The sequence below is a fragment of the Convolutriloba macropyga genome, chromosome 14 (assembly GCF_964194025.1).
Source record: "Convolutriloba macropyga chromosome 14, txConMacr16.3, whole genome shotgun sequence".
Classification (NCBI taxonomy): Eukaryota; Metazoa; Xenacoelomorpha; order Acoela; family Convolutidae; genus Convolutriloba; species Convolutriloba macropyga.
Genome location: NC_134481.1, coordinates 34,338,734 through 34,359,127, shown reverse-complemented (window position 1 = coordinate 34,359,127; position 20,394 = coordinate 34,338,734). Strand labels below are relative to the sequence as shown.

The 20,394-nt window shown below is 34.4% G+C and overlaps 1 protein-coding gene across 2 annotated transcripts in view; it reads right to left on the bottom strand.

Moving 5' to 3' along the window:
• The window catches only part of LOC142353669 (uncharacterized), an 83,854-nt gene that overhangs the window by 45,473 nt on the left and 17,987 nt on the right, over positions 1-20,394 (bottom strand). Inside the window, exon 1 of one of the 2 annotated variants that reach the window (XM_075405973.1) lies at positions 19,224-19,468. The exons of the other annotated variant lie outside the window; for it this stretch is intronic. Coding sequence (XP_075262088.1) covers positions 19,224-19,296 — 73 coding nt within the window. The 5' untranslated portion in view covers positions 19,297-19,468. Of the gene's footprint in view, positions 1-19,223; positions 19,469-20,394 lie in introns of those variants that run through there. 2 annotated transcript variants of the gene reach the window in all.

Genomic DNA, 20,394 nt, shown 5'->3' with positions numbered 1-20,394 from the left:
ACAAAACAAGTGATTTGAAAAGACCGATTCTTGCTTTTCGTGGTAGAAAATGTCCTACTAAGTAAATTGACCTAAAAGCATTTGCCATTTTTGCTAAGCTGACTGTCAAAATTTAGATTGTTATCAATCATTATACCTGAATAACGACAACTTGTTTTTGGCTCTATGAAAATTCCATTATAATGAAATTGTTCAATTTTTGATTCACCATTTTCTTTAAAAAATCACAATTTCTGTTTTACCTCTGTTTAAAGTTAGCGTATTTTGCCTCATTTAACTGTCAGTACTTTCAGATACACTGTTAATTTCGCTTAAGAGATTTTCATCGGATTTGGAATGACAATTAATGCATGTGTCATCTGCAAACTGTAAAACGTCCTCTCTTTTTTTCATTTTTTCTGGGAAGTCGTTGATATATATATATATATATATATATATATATATATATATATATAAAACAATAAAGGTCGGAGAATTGTTCCTTGAGGTACTCCGTGATTTTTCGTCACCCAGTTCAAATATTCAGTGCCGTTCTTTACGCATTGTTTTCTGTTAGACGAAAACGATTCTAGCATTGCAATGAATTCCGTTTTAAATCCATATTTTGTAATTTTTTCGAGAAAAATTTTGTGAGATATTGAGTTAAAAGCCCTGGCTAAATCCAAGAATATACTAACAACGGTTTCCTTTTATTCTAACAAACTATTCATTGATTCTGTCAGCAACGTTACTGTGTCACTCGAAGATTTTTTTTTCAGAAACCCAAATTGATTTTTATTGATTATTCCATACTTTTCAACATGTTTTAGCATTTGTTGGAGCAAAAGTTTTTCAAAAATTTTTGCAAGAGTTGGTGAAACTAAATTTGGTCTGTAATTTTCTGCTTCCAGTGGATCACCTTTTTTGTAAATTGGAGTTACATATGCTTTTTTAAGTACGTCAGGAAAAACATTTTTTGATATGCATTCGTTTATTGCAAACTGTAGATGTGTTCCAATAGACAATTTGCTACACTGATCAATTACAGTAAACAGTTCTCTTCTCGTTATATGTCTGATGGAAAACTCAGTTTTGTCAAAAGCAAGGTCCGGTGGCTCAACCTATTCTGTCTCGCCTTCGTATAAACATAATTTAGAAAAACAACTATTTATTGTGTTAGCCTTTTTTTTCTTTTAAAATATTTTGGTTGAACCGAATTCTAGAAATTTTGCTAATTTTATCCTCGTGTTTTATTTTTGTTCTAATGAATTTCCACTCTTGTTTTGAATCGGGAAGACTTTCGAACAATTTATGTGAAAAATTGTAACTCGCTCTTCTAAGAACTCTGTTTGTATGGTTTCTTATTCTTTTGTATGAGTTATATGTGTCAACGTCTGCTTTTTCCCTCCAAATACTGAAAAGCCTGTGCTTTTTGTTGATTAGATTCAAAATATTTCTGGATAACCATTTCATTTTCGATGATTTTGACGATGGCTCACCTAGTTTAATTGAGTTTGCATTGTTTTGTTGATACATGGGACTATAATCCGCTGATGCATCATTTTGTTAAGATTAGTTCTAGTAAATTTGCTAGTATCCGGGTAAAAGAACTGCGTTTTATGTTTTCATAATCAATGTCCAGTGACGAAAAGAAAACTTGTGTAAAATGATCAGTTCCAAATAACTGCTCGATAACAGTTGTATCAGTTGGTGTTTCGTTGTTAAACAGTGATCAATCAGTGTTTCCTGATTTCCATTTGTCCAGATTGGAGTAATTTTATCTTCTATCTCAAGCCCATTGTTGCAAGCAAATTTTGTCAATAACTCTTTTTCTATTTGATTGATGTTATAGTCTCCGATTAGTATTACATTATCAGTTATGTAATATGCGCCTGAAATTCTAATGTCAACTCTTGTAGATAAAATTCGCCCAAGTTTTTATTGGAACAATAAGAAACGTTTACTGGAAGTTTTTCCTGAAACGGTGCTTTTATTTCAAGCCATAGTGATTCAAAAAAACTTCTGTTAACCGTATTGTATGTTTTAACGTATTTGGCACCCATATCCCTACTCCACCACCTCTCGTTAACTGCATCATTTTTGATCTACTTTGATGAACAAAGTGGTGATTGTTGCCTAAAACTTTAAGGGTATCTTCTGATTATCGTTTATTCATGTTTCAGTAACAATAAAGCATGTTTGTTTGTTCCGCTGCTGCAAAAAATTCGAAATCTCTTCGTGTTTGTTGTTAACGCTTCTAATGTTTGCGTATACAAAATATGGATACAAGTTTGCTTTTGCTTATGTTTATTGTAGCTTTCGAATGTTTGTAAATTAAGTGAATTGGGCCCTGGATTAGATCCGACATCACCGCAAAGTAAAATTAAGTAGGTTATAGTTAGGAACTAATATATTAAGTTTAAAGACCAAAATCCAAGACATACATTATCAACCATTGTTTTTTTTTGAAAATCAAATAAATTAAAGTGCTTGGGTGACATTTGATGGAACACCTACATTCTTTATTTTCTGCAAGAAAAAACAGGCTAAAAAAACACGAGAAATTTCCAATAGGGAAACATATTTTTCAAAGTCACCTAAACGCATTATATCCCATATGACCAATTCTGTTCAATTTATTGACGACATTATCTATTGGCTGCTTTTTGATTTGTCTCATAGATACGTTGCTGACAGAAGGTTGATACTCCACACATGATATTTAATTTTGTAAGCTTAAAACCATTTTCTGGATTCCATTGTGATTAGGATGAATGCAAGGCATCTAATTCGTTTAGGCATCTAATTTCGTCGTCCTCTGGAACCGATATCGATTCTTTGAGGGGGGATAGTACAGGAGTTTTATACACGCTTGAGTTTCCCGAGCTAGCTGTGTTGTAAACCGTCAAAATGGTAGGGTTGAGTATCCTTGCGCGTACGTTTGCTCCATGTGGAGTGTTCAGTTGTTCCGGGTTTGTACTGTCGACATTTGATTTGTTGTAGACTGGAAACACCACTGATGGTGTTGCTTTTGCTGGTTTATTGGCTTGGGTAGTTTGCGAGCCAAAATCGTTTTTGTTCTTTGTATTTTTGGCACTAGATTGCCTATCTTTTGTGCGAGATTACAGACTTAATTGGCTTGTTCGAGGCTGATGTGTGGTCGCTTTGGTGTAATTGTGATGCGACTAATTGTGTTGCCCATCTGCTCTTAGTGCTCTTCTGATGCTTCCTCAGGAGCTACGTTTGTTGCTTGAGCTGATTTGGTTGTTGGTTATAGAATGCTTGGGTCATTATTTGCGATAATTCGGAATAGCGACTCGGATGGGGAGTTTCAGTTGGGCTCCTTTCGGAGGTGATTTGGGTTGTTGTTGCATAGTTGTCCTTCTTCTTTTTTGAGACTTTTGATTTTGTTTAGCCAGCGTTTTTAATCCTTCCGCGCTCCAGTTGGGGTGGTTGTTGTCATTCTATTTTTGTTTATTTTGTTATTTTTGCCAGTTATGCATCTGCTTGTTTTGAGATAGTTGGTTGTTCCTTGTTCCTTGGTGATTATATTACTTGCTTTGTTGGCTGCTTGTGCTTCTTCTAAACAGGACATTTTGATTTTTTCTCTTTTCCTTTTGTATTCGCTTACTGTCTTGCAGTCTAGCATATGGATAAGGCGCGGACGACACTGTTGGCGCGGTTTTGACACCATTGCTGCATCGTTTTAGCGTAAAACAGTATCTTTTCGTGTGGAGGTATCAATTGTTTTTGTATGAGGTGTATAATTTGGTGTAGTGCCATCCTCAATTTTATTCCATTGTGAACTTAAATTTGGGCGGGGTGCTTTTGTTTTGCGCGCAATTGATTTGCGTGCAACGTTCTTTTTATTATATACAATCTTTGTTGTTTTATCTCCAATGGAGATGTGTAATTCGGATGGAATGATCTTACTGGATAATTTAGGGGCTAGTGGGGCGTCATCTGAGTCTGAGTTCGATGGTGGCGCTTGGGCGTCCGATTGTTGGGTTGTGTAGTCCTCATTATATTGTATGTCTAATTCGTCCTCGGACATACCGTCCCGTCTCCACAGTACATCAGGTGTGATGACGTTTTCTCTCAAGACCGTTCTGTCGAAACAGTTCATTTATAATTTTTTGTATGACGTTATTTGAGGACAGTTTTTTCAGAATATTTGAGAGTGTTTTGTTCGGTTTTCATCCGAAGAGTGCTTCGAATGGTGTTGTTTTTGTTTTACGATTTGGGATTGATCTTATATTTTCTTTTATTTGAGCTAGTCTGTTCCTCAAAGTTGCGTTACTCCATTCGGGGTCAATATTGTAAACTTCTTATCTTTATTGATTTATTATTTGTATGAGGCTTTCGACTATACCTGCTCCCCTATTATCTCCGGCTGGAGCTAGGATTAGTTATATAATTCTGTTTTTGCAGAAAATTTCAAACTGAAAAGCTTGTGCCTGGCCACATACTAGTGATTCGGGGATGCCATGTACCCCACAAAATTTTTCTAAGTATCCGATCGCTGTTTGGTCGTCACTCGTGTTGAATGTTTCTGCATGTGGATAGCGTGATAGTCTATCTAATGTTACAAAGATGTAATTCTGTTGTATGTTATTCTTATACGGATTAGGACCTGTGAAATCCATTTGAAGTTCTTCGTTAGGTTCCAGGAGTTTTGATAAAGTGCTTAGGCGGGATTTAGGAATTATTGCTTTAGGATTTTGACCGTTGTCGATACAATGATGGCAAGCCTGGGCTTTCGCCATGATGTCGGAGTGGATGTGCGGCCACCATACTAAATGAGCGAGGGCCATTAGACCCGTTTGGCCTGGATGCTTGTGGTCGATTGTTTTGAGTCCTGTTACACGTAAGGATTGGGCCATGACCATTTTGTTGTCGTATACTAGACAGATGGAAGAGGTTACTGAAAGGTCCCTCCGGATTCTGAAACAAATTGGATTGACCTTCTTTAGATCGTTCCAGTTTTGGACTCTTACTAAATTTATAATTGGTGACAATTCCTTCCTGGCCGCCTCCGCCAGGAATTCTTCATTGAAGACCTTTATCAAGTTCACTCTAAAATAGGATACAGGTAGATTGTTAAAGACTTCTAAAAATTGCGGGTGTTTTTTCTCTACAAAAGATCTAACCCCCTTCGTTTGTTTGAGTTAATATCGGTTTGAGTTCCACTGTAGACTAAGGTTTTACTCCGGGAAGATTTGGGGTTCATATAGATTTTTTTTACTGCGGAATCGGATGTTAATATGAAGGTTAAATATGTTTAAGTTAAGGGGAGCTCCGCGTGGAGATTAATAGAGAATTTGAGGGTTTAAAATTCGAATTTCAAAAGTCAGAAATGGGAATGAAATGTACAATATGATGCGACTGATTTGTGTGTGGATTAAGGCAAAAAGCGTTTACTTGTGTTTCGCTGTTTGACTGGTGTTAATGACGTCATCGTGTTGTTTCATTTTGCGCGCATTGTAACTTGCTGCTGTTTTGGCGCTATTTCATTCTTAAGTAGGCTTAATTTAGTTTCATCAATTGTGTTAATGACGAATTTAGTGTCATTTGTTAACTTTAGTGCTAGAGATGAATTTCCAGCTGGATTTCGACTGAGATAGTCGGCGCATCCCTTATTCTTGCCCGAAACTTTTTCGACCGAATGGAAGTAATCTATCAATCGATCTTTTGAGTCGGCTTTAATATTTTTTGTTGCCCCTATTGTCTCTGAGGGCTGAGAGTAGGACTTATTGATGTTTGTAGTATGATTTTAGAGCCGTATAGTTGTTATTTAAAAAGTTCGAGGGCCCAGACTACCGCAAGGAGTTCTAGCTTGTTTATACTGTATCTTGATTCAAGGGTGTTTAGAAACCTGCTTGCATATGCTATAGGGCTCTAACTGGAGTCTCTTTTTTGTTCCAATCACGTTCCGAGGCCTTTTCTGCTAGCATCACATTCTACTCTGGTTTGTTTATTAACGCCAAAATTCTTGTTTTCAGCGATATTTTTGATCTTTCCTTTTGTTTGTTCGAAAGCGATTGTGTGGTTGTCATTCAAATCAAGTTTGTTGTTGGCATTTACATTAGACTTTGAGAGTAACGGTCTTAGTGGTTTTGATAGTGAGGCGTGATTCGTTATGATCTTGATTAAGTGATGAATACAGTCCATAAATGTTCTAAGTTGTTTAAAGGTTTTTGGATTTTCTAGGCGTATGATGGCATCACATTTTCGTGTAGTTGGAGTAACTCCACTTGGAGTTACTATATATCATAGCCATATTATTTGTTGTTTCGCGAATTCGCGTTTTTGGAGGTTAATGGCTATGATTTCTTTTTTCAATCTGTTTAATAATTCGTGCATCTCTTTTTCATGTTCTCCTAGTAAGCCTTTTGTTATGATGAGAACGTTATCCAGGAAGCCGAATTTTGAGACAATGTTTTGTAGTGTTTTGTCAAAAGTTTTCAGGAACATCACTGTTATATCTGTATGGCCATAGAATCCATTCAATAATCTGTACGTTCCAATAGCTCAACCTCCCAGCATACAAAAGTTGCAATGTTTTTTTATGTTTTTGCCAAGGGTTACTTGGCTGTAGGTCTATTTTAGTTCCATTTTTGAGAAGTACAATGTACCACTATGGTTTTTCCTTTCGGAGATGTAATTAGCGACCGAGTCCAGAAGGTGGTCGATGCTTTGAATCTGATTCTTATTTTTATGTATAGCATCGTTCAACTTTTCTGAATCTAGTACTGTATTTACACTTCTGGCAGTTTTGTCCGGTAATGACCACAGGACTGATGAAATCTTTGTCAGAGCATTTCTCTAGCCGTACTATTTGTTTGTATCCTATTAGTTTTTGTAGTTGTTTTACCAGTTCTAGAAGCTTGAGAGGTACCCTCCTACCTTTGTGTTGGGACGGGGTGTATTCCAACGTAAATACCCCCCATCTGTGCCTTGTCTTGTGCACAGATGGGGGTATTTTTTGCTATCCATCTTATTATATATTTTTTTCAGTTTGAATATTTTCAACCGAGAGTAATTGCCTACCTTTCGGTTCAGACGCTCAAAGTGTTATGCCAAGTTTTTGGAGTATATCCCTGCCCATAATGTTGCTGATATAGTTGTTGACCAGTAGAATGTTTGTGTTCTGTGTTTTCCAAGAACCAGATTGTAGTTCCATTTGGAGTACACCGACAATATTTGTTCTCCTGTTGTTGAAGTATCTGTAGTTTTCTTTGTTGTTGAAGGGTACTGTTGTTGCATCTTTGCATTCCAGTAGGAGTTTGTTAGCTCTGTCGGGTTTCAAGGAGCGGGGCCCCAGTGACCAGTAGCCATTGTAATTTTGTATTGTTTGATTGGGTTTTTACCCTAAAATTCTCCCGAAAACGATGGGTTTATCTTGTTATTGGTTTCCTCTTTTAATTCTGTTAAAGTGAGTTTTATGAGGTAAATGGTCTCCAGTCTCTTTGAGGTTTTTTTTATAAATATCGCTGCTTCAGCGTCGATTAATTCCATTTGTAGCTGTTCTGAAGATTGATCTGACTCATTTGTTTTCGCATGGCGTACTCTTCTGACCTGATTCTCTTTTCCGTATTGTGGGTTGTTGTTGTTGTATCTGGGGTGTCGTGGTTTTCTCTCTGGCATTTTTTCTTTGCACAAGGAGTTGAAGTGACCCACAAGTTTAAATTTACTGCATGTGGAATTTTTAGCCGGACAGTTGAGTAGTTGTGTTGGGTTGAATTGGCTTCCACATTTCCAACACATTGTATTTTTTTGATAGAGGAATTTGTATTTGTTGCCGGGGCCTATCTTGTTTCACGTAGTTGACTTTCGTATAGTTGGAGTTAGAGTTTACTCTATTAATCACCTGTCGGCTTGCTTGGCCCGCTGTCTGTTAATTGCATTGTTCAAGACTTGTGCTATTCCCATCTCCAACAGAAATTTTATTCGAATATTTAAAGTTCTCATGTTTGATATGAAGAGGTGTTTTACTAGATTCTCTTCCATATTCTCGAATTTGCAATGGGATCCCAGTTCTTTTAGCCAGCTGTAGCCTGTTTCCAATGATTCCTTTGGAGACTACATAGCTTTGAAAAATGGGAAGCCATCATTCGTGGTATTTCTAGGCCTTGTAAATGTTATTTGCAGTTATGAACAAGTTTATGTGTTGTGCATGGCTCAATCATGGTATGTGGGTTTCTTTGGCGGAATGTCCTCCATTTTTCAGCTCCTAGGGACAGATACATGAGGCTTTTGACTTTCAGGTCGGCCTCGTCCTAGGGGATTTGGTCCACCATTGGACATTTTCTTTCTATCTGCTTGCATTCATATTCGCAATCCACTTTCCGGCGTTCGTTTTGTTGTTCTCGTTGACGTTCTTCGTCGACATTTTCCCCTTCGACTGCATCTTCGTACGCTGGAAGTGTTGGGTAAAGTAATTGTGCGTTGTTGGGCTTACGTTTGAGCAATTTATCCACGTCCAATTTGTTCCGAGCCATAATGGCCTTCTTCAGGGTGCCGAACCAATTCAGCCACTCTGTGTGAGCGTTTGCTGTTGTTTCCCAGAAGACAGGTATAACAAATGGTGATTTCAATGCTGACTGTGCCATGTCATGATTAAGATTTTAATACTCGATTTGGAGACACGATCGGATGGAAGATTCCGATTTATTCTCTGATTCCAATTCGAATTGACATAAATTACCCGTAGAATATGATCTCTAATATTCTCACGCTCATTTGTGAATCAGACAATTTATAAGTTGAGTTAACTTGGCCACGAACCAACTGTAGTTGGCACTGATAACAATTTGTCTGCGCTCTATCAAGAGTGCGTAGTACTAACTTCAATATAAACCAGTCACGCCGCATGCGTGCCAAGGAACAATTTAGCTCCGAACGGAGAGTGCGTAACAACAGTCTCTATGAATAACATATAAAGTTTATAGTGCTTATAATAATACGTTTACAAGTTCTTGGTTGCAGTTGGTACTTCCTATGCCACAAAACTAATACTGATGATACCGAAACTGATAATAAAATTTCTAGTAATAATAATAATATTAATAATAATAAAAATAATAATAATAATAATAATAATAATAATAATAATAATAATAATAATTGTAATAATAATAATAATTATAATAATAAAAATAATAATAATAATAATAATACTAATAATAATAATACTAATAATAATAATAATAATAATAAAGAAAATAATAATAATAATAATATTAATAATAATAATACTAATAATAATAATAATAATAATAATAATAATAATAATAATAATAATAATAATAAGAACAATAATAATAATAACAATAATAATAATAATAATAAAAAAAATAAAAATAATGATAATAATAATAATAATAATAATAATAAAAATAATATTAATAATAATAATTATAATTTTAATAATAATAATAATAATAATAATAAAAAAAATAATAATAATAATAATAATAATAATAATAATAATAATAATAATAATAATAATAATAATAATAGTAATAATAATAATAATCAGAATAATACTAATAATAATAACACCAAGAATAATTCTAACCCTGCCAAAAACTAATACTGATATTACTAATACTGATAATTATAATACTGATAACACTAATGCTGAGTAAACTGAAACCGATGTCAGTAATACTGATAATACTAATACTGACAATTCTAATACTCAGAAAACTGATATCGATAATGCAATGTGACCTAGTGTAACATGTATCGTAGATAGAGAAACAGGTAAAAGATATATTCTTGATGAATGTAGTAGTATCAATAATAATTTTAACAGTAATGATAATTATAAATCTGGTCTTTGTATAATTTGTTATGCAAATTATAATAATAGAGATAGTCATTAGAAACAAAAAAAAAACAATGAGAAAACGTCATATTTAAATCAGAAAGCGAAGTGAATTGGAGAGAAGTTGTATATTAGTAAGTTTTAAAACATAACATGAGAAATAATCAAGTTTCAGTAACTAGTCTTAATTATGAGGACCCAATATTCTTAGAAGTATCAGAAGAGTTACATAGGGTATATCCACATACAAATTTCAATACCATTGATGAATTTCAGTATAAAAAACATACAAAAAATGAAATCTCCTTAGATTTTGACTTCACAAGAAAATATATAATGCATTGGATGATCTGGTTATTCCGAATAATGAACTACTATTTCAAATGCAAGAAAAAAAATCAATCAGATTGCACTTTGCAAAAGTTTGAAACACGAACAATGTTTTAACATAATTTTTATCCTACTGGTAGAAGTTGGGTTGAATTACCAATTATGTCAAGAGCTGTAATAAATATTAAGAATGCAGATAATAATTGTCTGTTGTTGAGATTGATAGCATATTTACATCCAGCTATAAATAACACTTCAAGAGTTAATAATTCTATTCAACCTGAATATAATAATGAGACTAAATTACCAGATATTGGACCAACTTATGACTATAATCAAATACAGAAGATATCAGAAAAAAATTAATAGAATTCAATGAATTTAATTTCAATGATAAAAACCTCTTAATCCAGTGTTAACTAATCGTTATAAATCTAAGCGTTGTGATATATTAAAAAGATTTTTATGTGTAATGTAAGGACATGTGTATTCCAATTTTTAAGATATTTCATATCAAAAAGATCTGAAAGTGTTTTAAATAAAATTTTATCTCTATTCAATGATATTGGTAGAAGAACATTTTATAATGAAGCTTATTCAAAAATTGGCAAGTATCATTACAAGAAAGGTGTAAAGTTTTCAATGTGTCCTGATTTTGATTGTGGTAATGAAGATGATAGTCATATGACTGCCATTAATTGTATATATATGAATAGTGATTAACCGTTACATGAGAAGGTAGAAGAGAAGATCTTTGTTTAGACGCAACAGTTGGTAAGTCAGCAAATCAATCAATTTTGTTCAAGCTAAAAATATTTTTCACCAATGTACTTCCATAGTGGATCTAAATATGATAATTATCTATTGGTAAAAAAATAAGCAAACAAATTCAATAAGTTGAAACTATTAATTAAGACTGATGAAAGTTATCTTAGTAAACTGTAGGTTGTAAAAATTATCATATTTGTTTCGATTCTTCCATCCACTTAGTTTAGATGTCATAAGTAAAACATTAAGTGATAATGAATGTATAACATCAAATAAATAAATTTTGTTTAAAAAGAAGAAAATATTTATTTCATTATGAATGGTTTGAGAATATAGAATAATTAAATACTGCATCGCTACCACCGAAAGAATGCTTCTAACCAAAATTGATCCAAAGTCATACAAATGATAGTGATTATCAACAAGCATTAGGTGATTGGTATGATATAAATTGTGAAACATTTAAAGATTACCTGTTGGCATTTTGAAAAAGAGACGCACTATTGATAGTAAACAATGTTTTAATGATAGGTTTAAATATGTTGTTTTTTATGATACTATTCAAAGTGATATTAGTGGTTTTATAGCATCAGTAATAGTTGGCTATTACGTTGAAATTAGAAATAAGAAAAATGACCACGAATATACTGGTAAAAAAAATTAAGTAAAGAAAAGACACATTGTACACATCAGCAGTCGTTCAAAGTTTACCTACTAGTCAAATTTATTTATGTAGTAACTTAAATTATACACCATCTAATTATATTATTGATTACACATATACTGTTAAATTAAATATAGAGATGAGTCAAAAAGACAAGACCGGGAAAATTCTATTCTTTCCCGATAAGACTACAGCTACTATATGTCAATTTACTCGGTATCAGGTTTTGGATATGGGTATGTATAAACCAAATGAAAAGAGAATGTTAAGACTATTTGATAAATTATATGTTAGTGATAGCTGAGATGTTTGACTGGCATTTAGATCGCAGTTTGAGATTAGAAGACATTACAAATAAAGAGAAATTACAATATGAAAAAGATGAATGGTTAGAACTTTATTTAGATTTTAAAATTCACAAAAGAAAAGAAGCTAAAGCAAATGGTGATGTGTTCTTTTAAATTAAAAAATATTAATTTTTATGGTAAAACAATAGAGAATGTAATCAATAGACAAGATGTAGAAATAGTTAATGATAATGATAGATATAGTAAACAAGTTGAATTCAAAATTTTAAAATATGGTGTATCATTTAGTGAAGATATAGTAGCAGTACATAAAACAAGAGGTAATGCTAATATAGATAAATTTAATTAAATTGAATTTGTAATAGCAAAGAAAATTAAATTGCGTATGTATAAAGCAGTATGTGATTACTGTGAGAAGTTCTTAGATTGTTCATATCACTGAACAGATACTCATAGTATTAATGTATTTGTAGAAGAAGCTAATGTTAAAATTAGTTAACAAGACTTAGTTAAAATCAGTGGCATACCAAGTAACAGTCAATTGCGTCAGATGAAAGATGAGATACCAAATGCTACAATTAGAAAGCTTGTTGTAATAAAACTGAGTCATTTTTACGAAACTGTAAATGGTGAGATTGAGAAAAATCTGAAATGTTTAGCAAAAGAAATTAATGAGAATCAAATTGATGTTGATGATTATAGGAATTCTGTATTAGCTAACACTGATGAAATTTATGCTAGGAAAATGTACGTTGTAAAAAAATGTCAGATTTGTTTAGATTCTTTCATCCACATAGTATAGATGCCATAAGTAAAACTTTAAGTGATAATGAATGTAAAAGATTAAATCAATTTTGTTTAAAAAGAAGCAAATTTATATTTCACTATGAATGGTTTGAGAATATAGAATAATTAATTACTGTATCGCTACCACCGAAAGAATGCTTCTAACCAAAATTGATCCAAAGTCATACAAATGATAGTGATTATCAACAAGCATTAGGTGATTGGTATGATATAAATTGTGAAACATTTAAAGATTATCTGTTGGCATATTTAAAAGGAGGCGCACTATTGATAGTAGAGGTAGCTGAAAACTTAGAAAAATGGGCTTAGAATCATATGAGATTAATTTATTTTATAATTTTTCTTCTCTTGGATTGACTTGGTTATATGGTTTGAAATGTATTAATGTTAGTTTTAAATATTATGTTGTTTTCTATGATACTATTCAAAGTGATATTAGATGATTTATAGCATCAGTGATAGTTGGCTGTTATGTTGAAATTAGAATTAATAAAAATGATCTTGAATACTCTGGTAAAAAAATATGAAAAAAAGACACATTGTAAACATCAGCAGTCGTTCAAAGTTTACCTACTAATCAAGTTTAATTATGTAGTAACTAAAGTTATACACCATCTAATTATATTATTGAACACACATATACTGTTCAATTAAATATAGAGATGAGTCAAAAGATATGACTTGGAAATTTCTATTCTTTCCCAATAAGACTACAGCTACTATAAGTCAGTTTACTAGGTATCAGGTTTTGGATATGGGTATATATAAACCAAATGAAAAGTGATTGTTAACACTCTTTGATAAAATTATAAGTTATTGAGAGCTGAGATGTTTGACTGGCATTTAGCTCGCAGCTTGAGATCAGAAGACATTACAATTAAAGAGAAATTACAATATGAAAAAGATGAATTGTTAAAACCTTATATAGAGTTTAAAATTCACAAAGGAAAAGAAGATAAATCAAAGGGTGATAAAATTGGTTGGTGATATTTTTTTTTAAAATTAAGTAATAATAATTGTTATGGTAAAACAATAGAGAATGTAAACAATAGACAAGATGTAGAAATAGTTAATGATAATGATAGATATAGTAAATAAGTTGAATACATAATTATAAAAAATGGTGTATCATTTAGTGAAGATCTAGTAGCAGTACATAAAACAAGAGCTAAAAAATTGCTAATATAGATAAATTTAATTAAATTGAAATTGTAATAGCAGAGAAAAATAAATTGCGTATGTATAAAGCAGTATGTGATTACTGTGAGAAGTTCTTAGATTGTTCATATCACTGAACAGATACTCATAGTATTAATGTATTTGTAGAAGTAGCTATTGGTAAAAATAGTTAACAAGACTTAGATAAAAATCAGTGGCATACCAAGTAACAGTCAATTGCGTCAGATGAAAGATGAGATACCAAATGCTACAATTAAAAAGCATGTTGTAATAAAGCTGAGTCATTGTTACGAAACTGTAAATGGTGAGATTGAGAAAAATCTGAAATGTTTAGCAAAAGAAATTAATGAGAATCAAATTGATGTTGATGATTACAGGAATTCTGTATTAGCTAACACATGTGAAATTTATGCTAGTAAAAAGGTAGATTGTATAAAAATGTCAGATTTGTATAGATTCTTTCATCCACTTAGTTTAGATGCCATATGTAAAACATTAGGTGATAAAGAATGTATAACAATAAATAAGTTTTGTTTAAAAAGAAGAAGTTATATATTTCATTATGAATGTTTTGGCAAAATTGAATAGTTAAATATTACATCGTTAACACCTAAAGAATGCTTCTAGCCAAAATTGAAACAAAGTCATTTAAGTGATAGTGATCATCAACAAGCATTAGGTGATTGGTATGGTACAAATTGTGAACCATTCAAAGATTATCTGATTATGTTTTTAAAAACAGATGCAATTTTAATGGTAGAGGTAGTTAAAAACTTAGAAGTATGTGTTTAGATTGATATGAGATTGATCCATTTTATACTTTTTTACTCCTGGATTGACTTGGTTATTTGCTTTGAAATATATTAGTTTTAAGCTTTTTGAAATGTTAAGCTGTGTTGAACTGTTAATTCAACCAAATTGGATCTTTTCCGATTGGCCCCCCAGCTTAGTGGGTACATTTTTTGCACCCCCCTCCCACGAGCCATATTTTCGCATAATGATTTACTGCGTAATGGCACGTGCTCTGTAACTCGGGGGTGCATAACTTACGAGGGGGCACAAACTGAAAAGATCAACCGAATTTTATTTGTGATAATATCCTTTGCACACAGTTTTTTATTCAATACAAATATTTGGTAATTAGTTTTTTTTGTTTTGGTTCAAAACGTTGGGAAAATTTTATGTTAAGATTGTGATTTTGCTCATTTTTGTTATGGATTTCGAAATTTTGTATGTCCTTTTGTTTTTCTCTTCTTGTATACCTTTAAGAACCATGTCCTTTAAGAGCCATTAAGAACCCAGGTTGAGGTCGCGCTCGAAATTGCCTCTGATCAGACCGTCCCAGACAAGTGGGACCTCTGATCAGACCGTCCCAGACCGAAGTGACCTCTGATCAGACGAGGATGCGCTCGAAGACTAATGTGCGCTCGAAGCCGCCTCTGATCAGACGAGTTCCAGACCGAAGTGACCCCTGATCAGACAAGTTCCCGACCATTGTCCAGACGAGTTCCAGACCATTGTCCAGACTAAAGTGCGCTCGAATTATTGTCCCAGACTAAAGTGCGGTCGAAATTACCTCTGATCAGACAAAAGTGCGCTCGAAGTTGCCTCTGTTTAGACTAAAGTGCGTTCGAAATAGTCTGATCAGAGAATGATTTTGAACATGAACAAATATCTCAATATCGTTATAATATATTCATTTCATCTATCATTTTATCAATCTTTAATTCAACTAACAAAAAACCAATCCTGAAAGTGTTGCTAATGAAAGTAAATTGAAAAAAAATGATCAAAAAAAATTACCGAGTCTGCCATTTTTTTATGCTTTTAACTGAAAAAATGAACTTAGACAGCTTTGCATAAAAACGTCTTGATCTACTTTGATTCAAAATCTTTTCTTGAGGGGACGGGCAGTTGTTATCAGCTGGACACCTTGATTCTGATCAAACCCATCAGATTTTCAGATGAAGTTCTGATCAGGATGATATTTTATTGTTGACTCTTGCCAGAGTCAACAAAAGTCAGTAATAAAACAAAATTGGTCTCTGATCAGATTAGTGTGCGCTTTAAACTGCCTCTGATCAGACCGTCCCAGACGAAAGTGACCTCTGATCAGACCGTCCCAGAACAAAGTGGCCTCTGATCAGGCAAGTTCCAGACCATTGTCCAGACAAAAGTGCGCTCGAAGCCTTTTCCAGACCATGTAATTCGAGCGCACCGGGAACATGTGTGCGCTCGAAACTCGTCTGATCAGGGGTCACTTCGGTCTGGCCACCTCGACCTGGGAACCTTTAATGTGTACCTTTAAGAACCATTCCGAATCAAAGTTTGATAACAAAGATTTGTATTAATTCACTTTCATTTTTCTTAATTTATTTTTTTAATACGTAAAGGCACGCACTCTGTAACTCTGTATGATTAATTAGAAAATTCGGGTTTTTCCTCTTGTTATACCCGCCAACCGTCCTAGTGGTTGTACCCCTTGAGGTTAAGCCTTAAGGTTATCACGGTTAAACATGTTAAGCCTGCGTTCTAAAGAGGCCTACACTGTCACTAAATGACAGAAGTTCTCAGTGAGTTCCCGGAGAATCACGAAACATATAAATTCAAATTGTTATCAATAATGGGACCTATTCCGTCTCTGCCCCAATCTTAGTGGGTGCACCATATGCACCACCAAGACATACGTGCTGTATTTTTTCATAATGGTTTACTGGGTAACTGCACGTGCTCTGTAGCTGGGGAGAACATAACATCCCAGGCCTATGCCTCGACTTATGAAAAGACTTTAAAATTATAGCAGGGTGAGGGGGCAATATAGACAATAATTACACGGTCGTGCTTCCTAGTTAAAGCCGAGCTAATGTTTTTTCATGGGTCGAGCTAAAGTCTTTTCATAACGAAGAAAGTCCAGCTAAAGTCTTTTCATGGGTCCACCATTAGTCATTTCATAACCAACAAAGTCGAATTAATGTTTTTTCATGTGTCAACTATTAGTCTTTTAAAAAGTCTGTTTTTTTTCAGAATTCGAATTTTTTTTCCTGCTTCTGTACATACAGAAAAACAGAACCGAAACAAGACTAAATTGCTTTGCACCAGAGCAGTCCAACTTAAGAAACAGATGGAAAACCCCCAAAAGCGTTAAGAATTTTGTCAAATTTCAAAATAAAGAGTTATAGCAGCTTAAAAATATGGGTCTTTAGCATTTTAGCCCTCCACCATGAAATTAAAGACCCCAATATGGTATAAATACCATGATTGTGGGCAACAGGGTTATCTGACCATAAAGCTGGGGGGCGTTAATGGGAAAGACCCAAAATATTACCACATTTCTTGATTCAATGAAACAGCTAGCTTAAGTGTATTGGTCCTAGTCCCATTAGCCATGACATAAACCATTCAGTTTGTCTTCCCTTCCAGAATTATGGGCTATGTTTTTTTTTAAATTTAATGCAGGTTTTTGAGGAATTTTTGGTTCTTTTGAATCGTAAAACATGAAGGAGCATACTTGCGGACTACGTTATATGCAATATTGCACGTAAATATTTAATGGCAAAAAATCAGACTTATGAAAAGACCAATGATGGACCCATGAAAAGACTCTAACTCGACTTTTTTTGCAAACAATGTGTCGAGCTTAAGTCCAGCTCAAATTTTGGGTCGAGCCAAAGTTTTTTGTGAAATTTGGGCCCAGCTAAAGTCTTTTGCGAAAAATCTGAGTCGAGCTAAAGTCCAGAATATCTTAAAGTTCACTAAAAACTTTTCAAAGCTCAATTGAGTCTAGCATGGTCTTTTCTAGTACATTTTGGTCGAGCATTGTCTTTTCATAAGTCTCTACCTAGACGTGGGATAGGAGGCACAAACGTAAAAAGGGGATCTATTCTGTTTCGCCCAGTCCCCCCCCCCAGCAGAAATTTTTTTTATTACCCCCAGGCGCATATGAATTTTTCTTACATATGAACCTGCTATATAACAACATATAATTTGTAACTGGGGCCATAAAATCACTGGGGGCCGAAACAGAATATATCCGTAAAAGATCCCTACTAAATCATTGTGTATAAATGTGGCAAGTGCTCTTGGGGTGCGCTTGGGGTATTAGTCGCACGCACCCACCGTGCTAGTCAAACGCACTTGCGACATTTATGCACAATGATTTAATAGGACCTTTTCCGTTTGTGCCCCCCCCTATGTTATGTTCTCCCCAGCTACAGAGCACGTGCAATTACGTAGTATACCATTATGTAAAAATATAGCACGTGAGTCTGGGTGGTGCAGATAATGCACCCAATAAGCTGGGGGATAATGCACCCAATAATCCCGGAAAAGATCCCTCTAACTATGTTTTGTTATTACCCGGGTCGAGGTTTGGCGGTGAATTTTTGTAAGAAATGCGGTGAAATGTGATGAAAAAAATTTTCACCGCGTTTTTCTTACATCTTTTTGCGGTGAATGCGGTGAATCGCGGTGAATTATTTATTTTCACTGCGATCTCAGCATTCTTACAAAAAAGAATTTTCCCTACCCGGGTTTGACTCTCCGACTTCCTGCATGTTTTCAACTGCTTATTCCACTGCGCCAATTGTCACGTACATCCTTGACTTTTCATGTGCATTTAAATCAGATTAGGTAAACGTTGGAAAGCAAATGCGGTGAATTTTTGTAAGAAATGCGGTGAATTTCGCGGTGAATTTTTGTAAGAAATACGGTGAAATGCGGTGAAGTATTTTTTTCACCGCATTCACCGCTTTGACCGCATTTCATACATTATTTTTCCACAAAATTCGATGCGGTGAATTTTTGTAAGAAATGCGGTGAAATGCGGTGAGATATTTATTGTCACCGCATTCACCGCAATCAACGCATTTTCTATCAAAATTCATTGCATTCACCGCATTTCTTACAAAAATTTACCCAAAAACCTCGAGCCGGATAATTTGACCTTCATCTTTGTTATTAACTTTGTTTCTGTTTCATTTTCGTCCCCATTATTATTCTGGGATCCCTTCCGTTTTGCCCCCATCCGGTTTTATCAGGTGCATACTGTTTGCAGTCTTCCACAAGTCTTTCACATCAGAAGGGGTTTTCCCAAACGATGAAGGTTCCTTATCCTTATAGCCCACAATCAAAGTAAGTATCGCATGAGTGCTATAAGTTTGTGGGGGGGGGGGGGGGTTATAATGAGAAAAACCCCTTTTTCATCAACAAAATGAAACTGCCATTGAGCTAATACTCTTGAAAGTTCTTGGAGGCTTAAAAATTTTGTGCTATTATGGTATTTAGGACAGTTGGGGTATATTTAGACCAAGCAGGGGCGGGGACCATGATGGAATAACCCAAATTTTGGCAAATTTACCTGAATGAGGTTGAACGACAAACACAACATCAGTTAATATTATAACAAGGTAACGAAAATGTTGCCTTTCCATCGATAGATGATTATTCTTACAGATTGTAAGCAAATGAAAGAAAAAAAGACCAACCGAGTAACGTAATTTGAAAAAATTTTTGAACAAAAAAATGTGTGTTGTTCTCGGTAGGCTACCTTTACAATTGAATTACTATATTAGTCATGATGACTTTACACACATGCGTGACTTTTACATCAATTGACATCGCGGCACAAATGAAACTATCAATTGATTGCGCAGCTCAATTGACACCCAAACTTGGTTGATATTCATTAAAACAGTCATATGCAAATCTTAAAATGCTGAAAGTCTGCAGTGCCAGAAGTTGAAATGCCAGAAGTTGCCACTTAGCCAGAAGTTGACTTCCGTTGACTTTCGTCATTTAAAAACGTGCGCGTTTTGTGTTTTAAGCATGATTAAGTGACTCTGCAGAAGTCACTTCGAAATTCTGACTTAATATCTCAAAGTATTTCGCGGTTCTCGATAAACGCCAGAAGTTCTCAGTGACTTCAAGCAGTCACGTAACCATTACTTAATGGATTGGAAACAGGAAATCGGGTCCTTCTCTCTATGCCCTCCCCCTTCCTAGCTTAATGGTCAGATAACCTATACCCCCATCATTGCCAGAAAACAATATTTGGGGAGTAGAGAGGGGCTATATTTTCAGGGGCTACAATTTAGGGGTCTTTCCAATTATAGCCCCCCCCCCCCTCCCGCTATGAAATTATAGCCCCCCCCCGCTATTAAATTATAGCACCCCCGCTATGGAATTATACCCCCCCCCCCCAAATCATGGTAACTATACCGTAATGTGTGTGTGTGTGTGTGTGTGTGTGGGGGGGGGGGGCTATAATGGGAAAGACCCCAATTTGGCCCAATAATGGGGAAAATCGTAATCGTAGTATTTTTAGGTTTCTCCCATTATAGCCCGTCAGCTTAGTAATCACATAATGTATACCCTCCATTACATTAAAAATACCGGGATATCATGCAGGATTAATTTTGGGGGTGGGGTCAATAATGGGACCCGTAATTTTAAGTAAGAGACTATTTTTTTTACCCTCTGTTAGGCTTTACTCCATTAAAAACTCAATACACCAAAACACTTTTCACAAT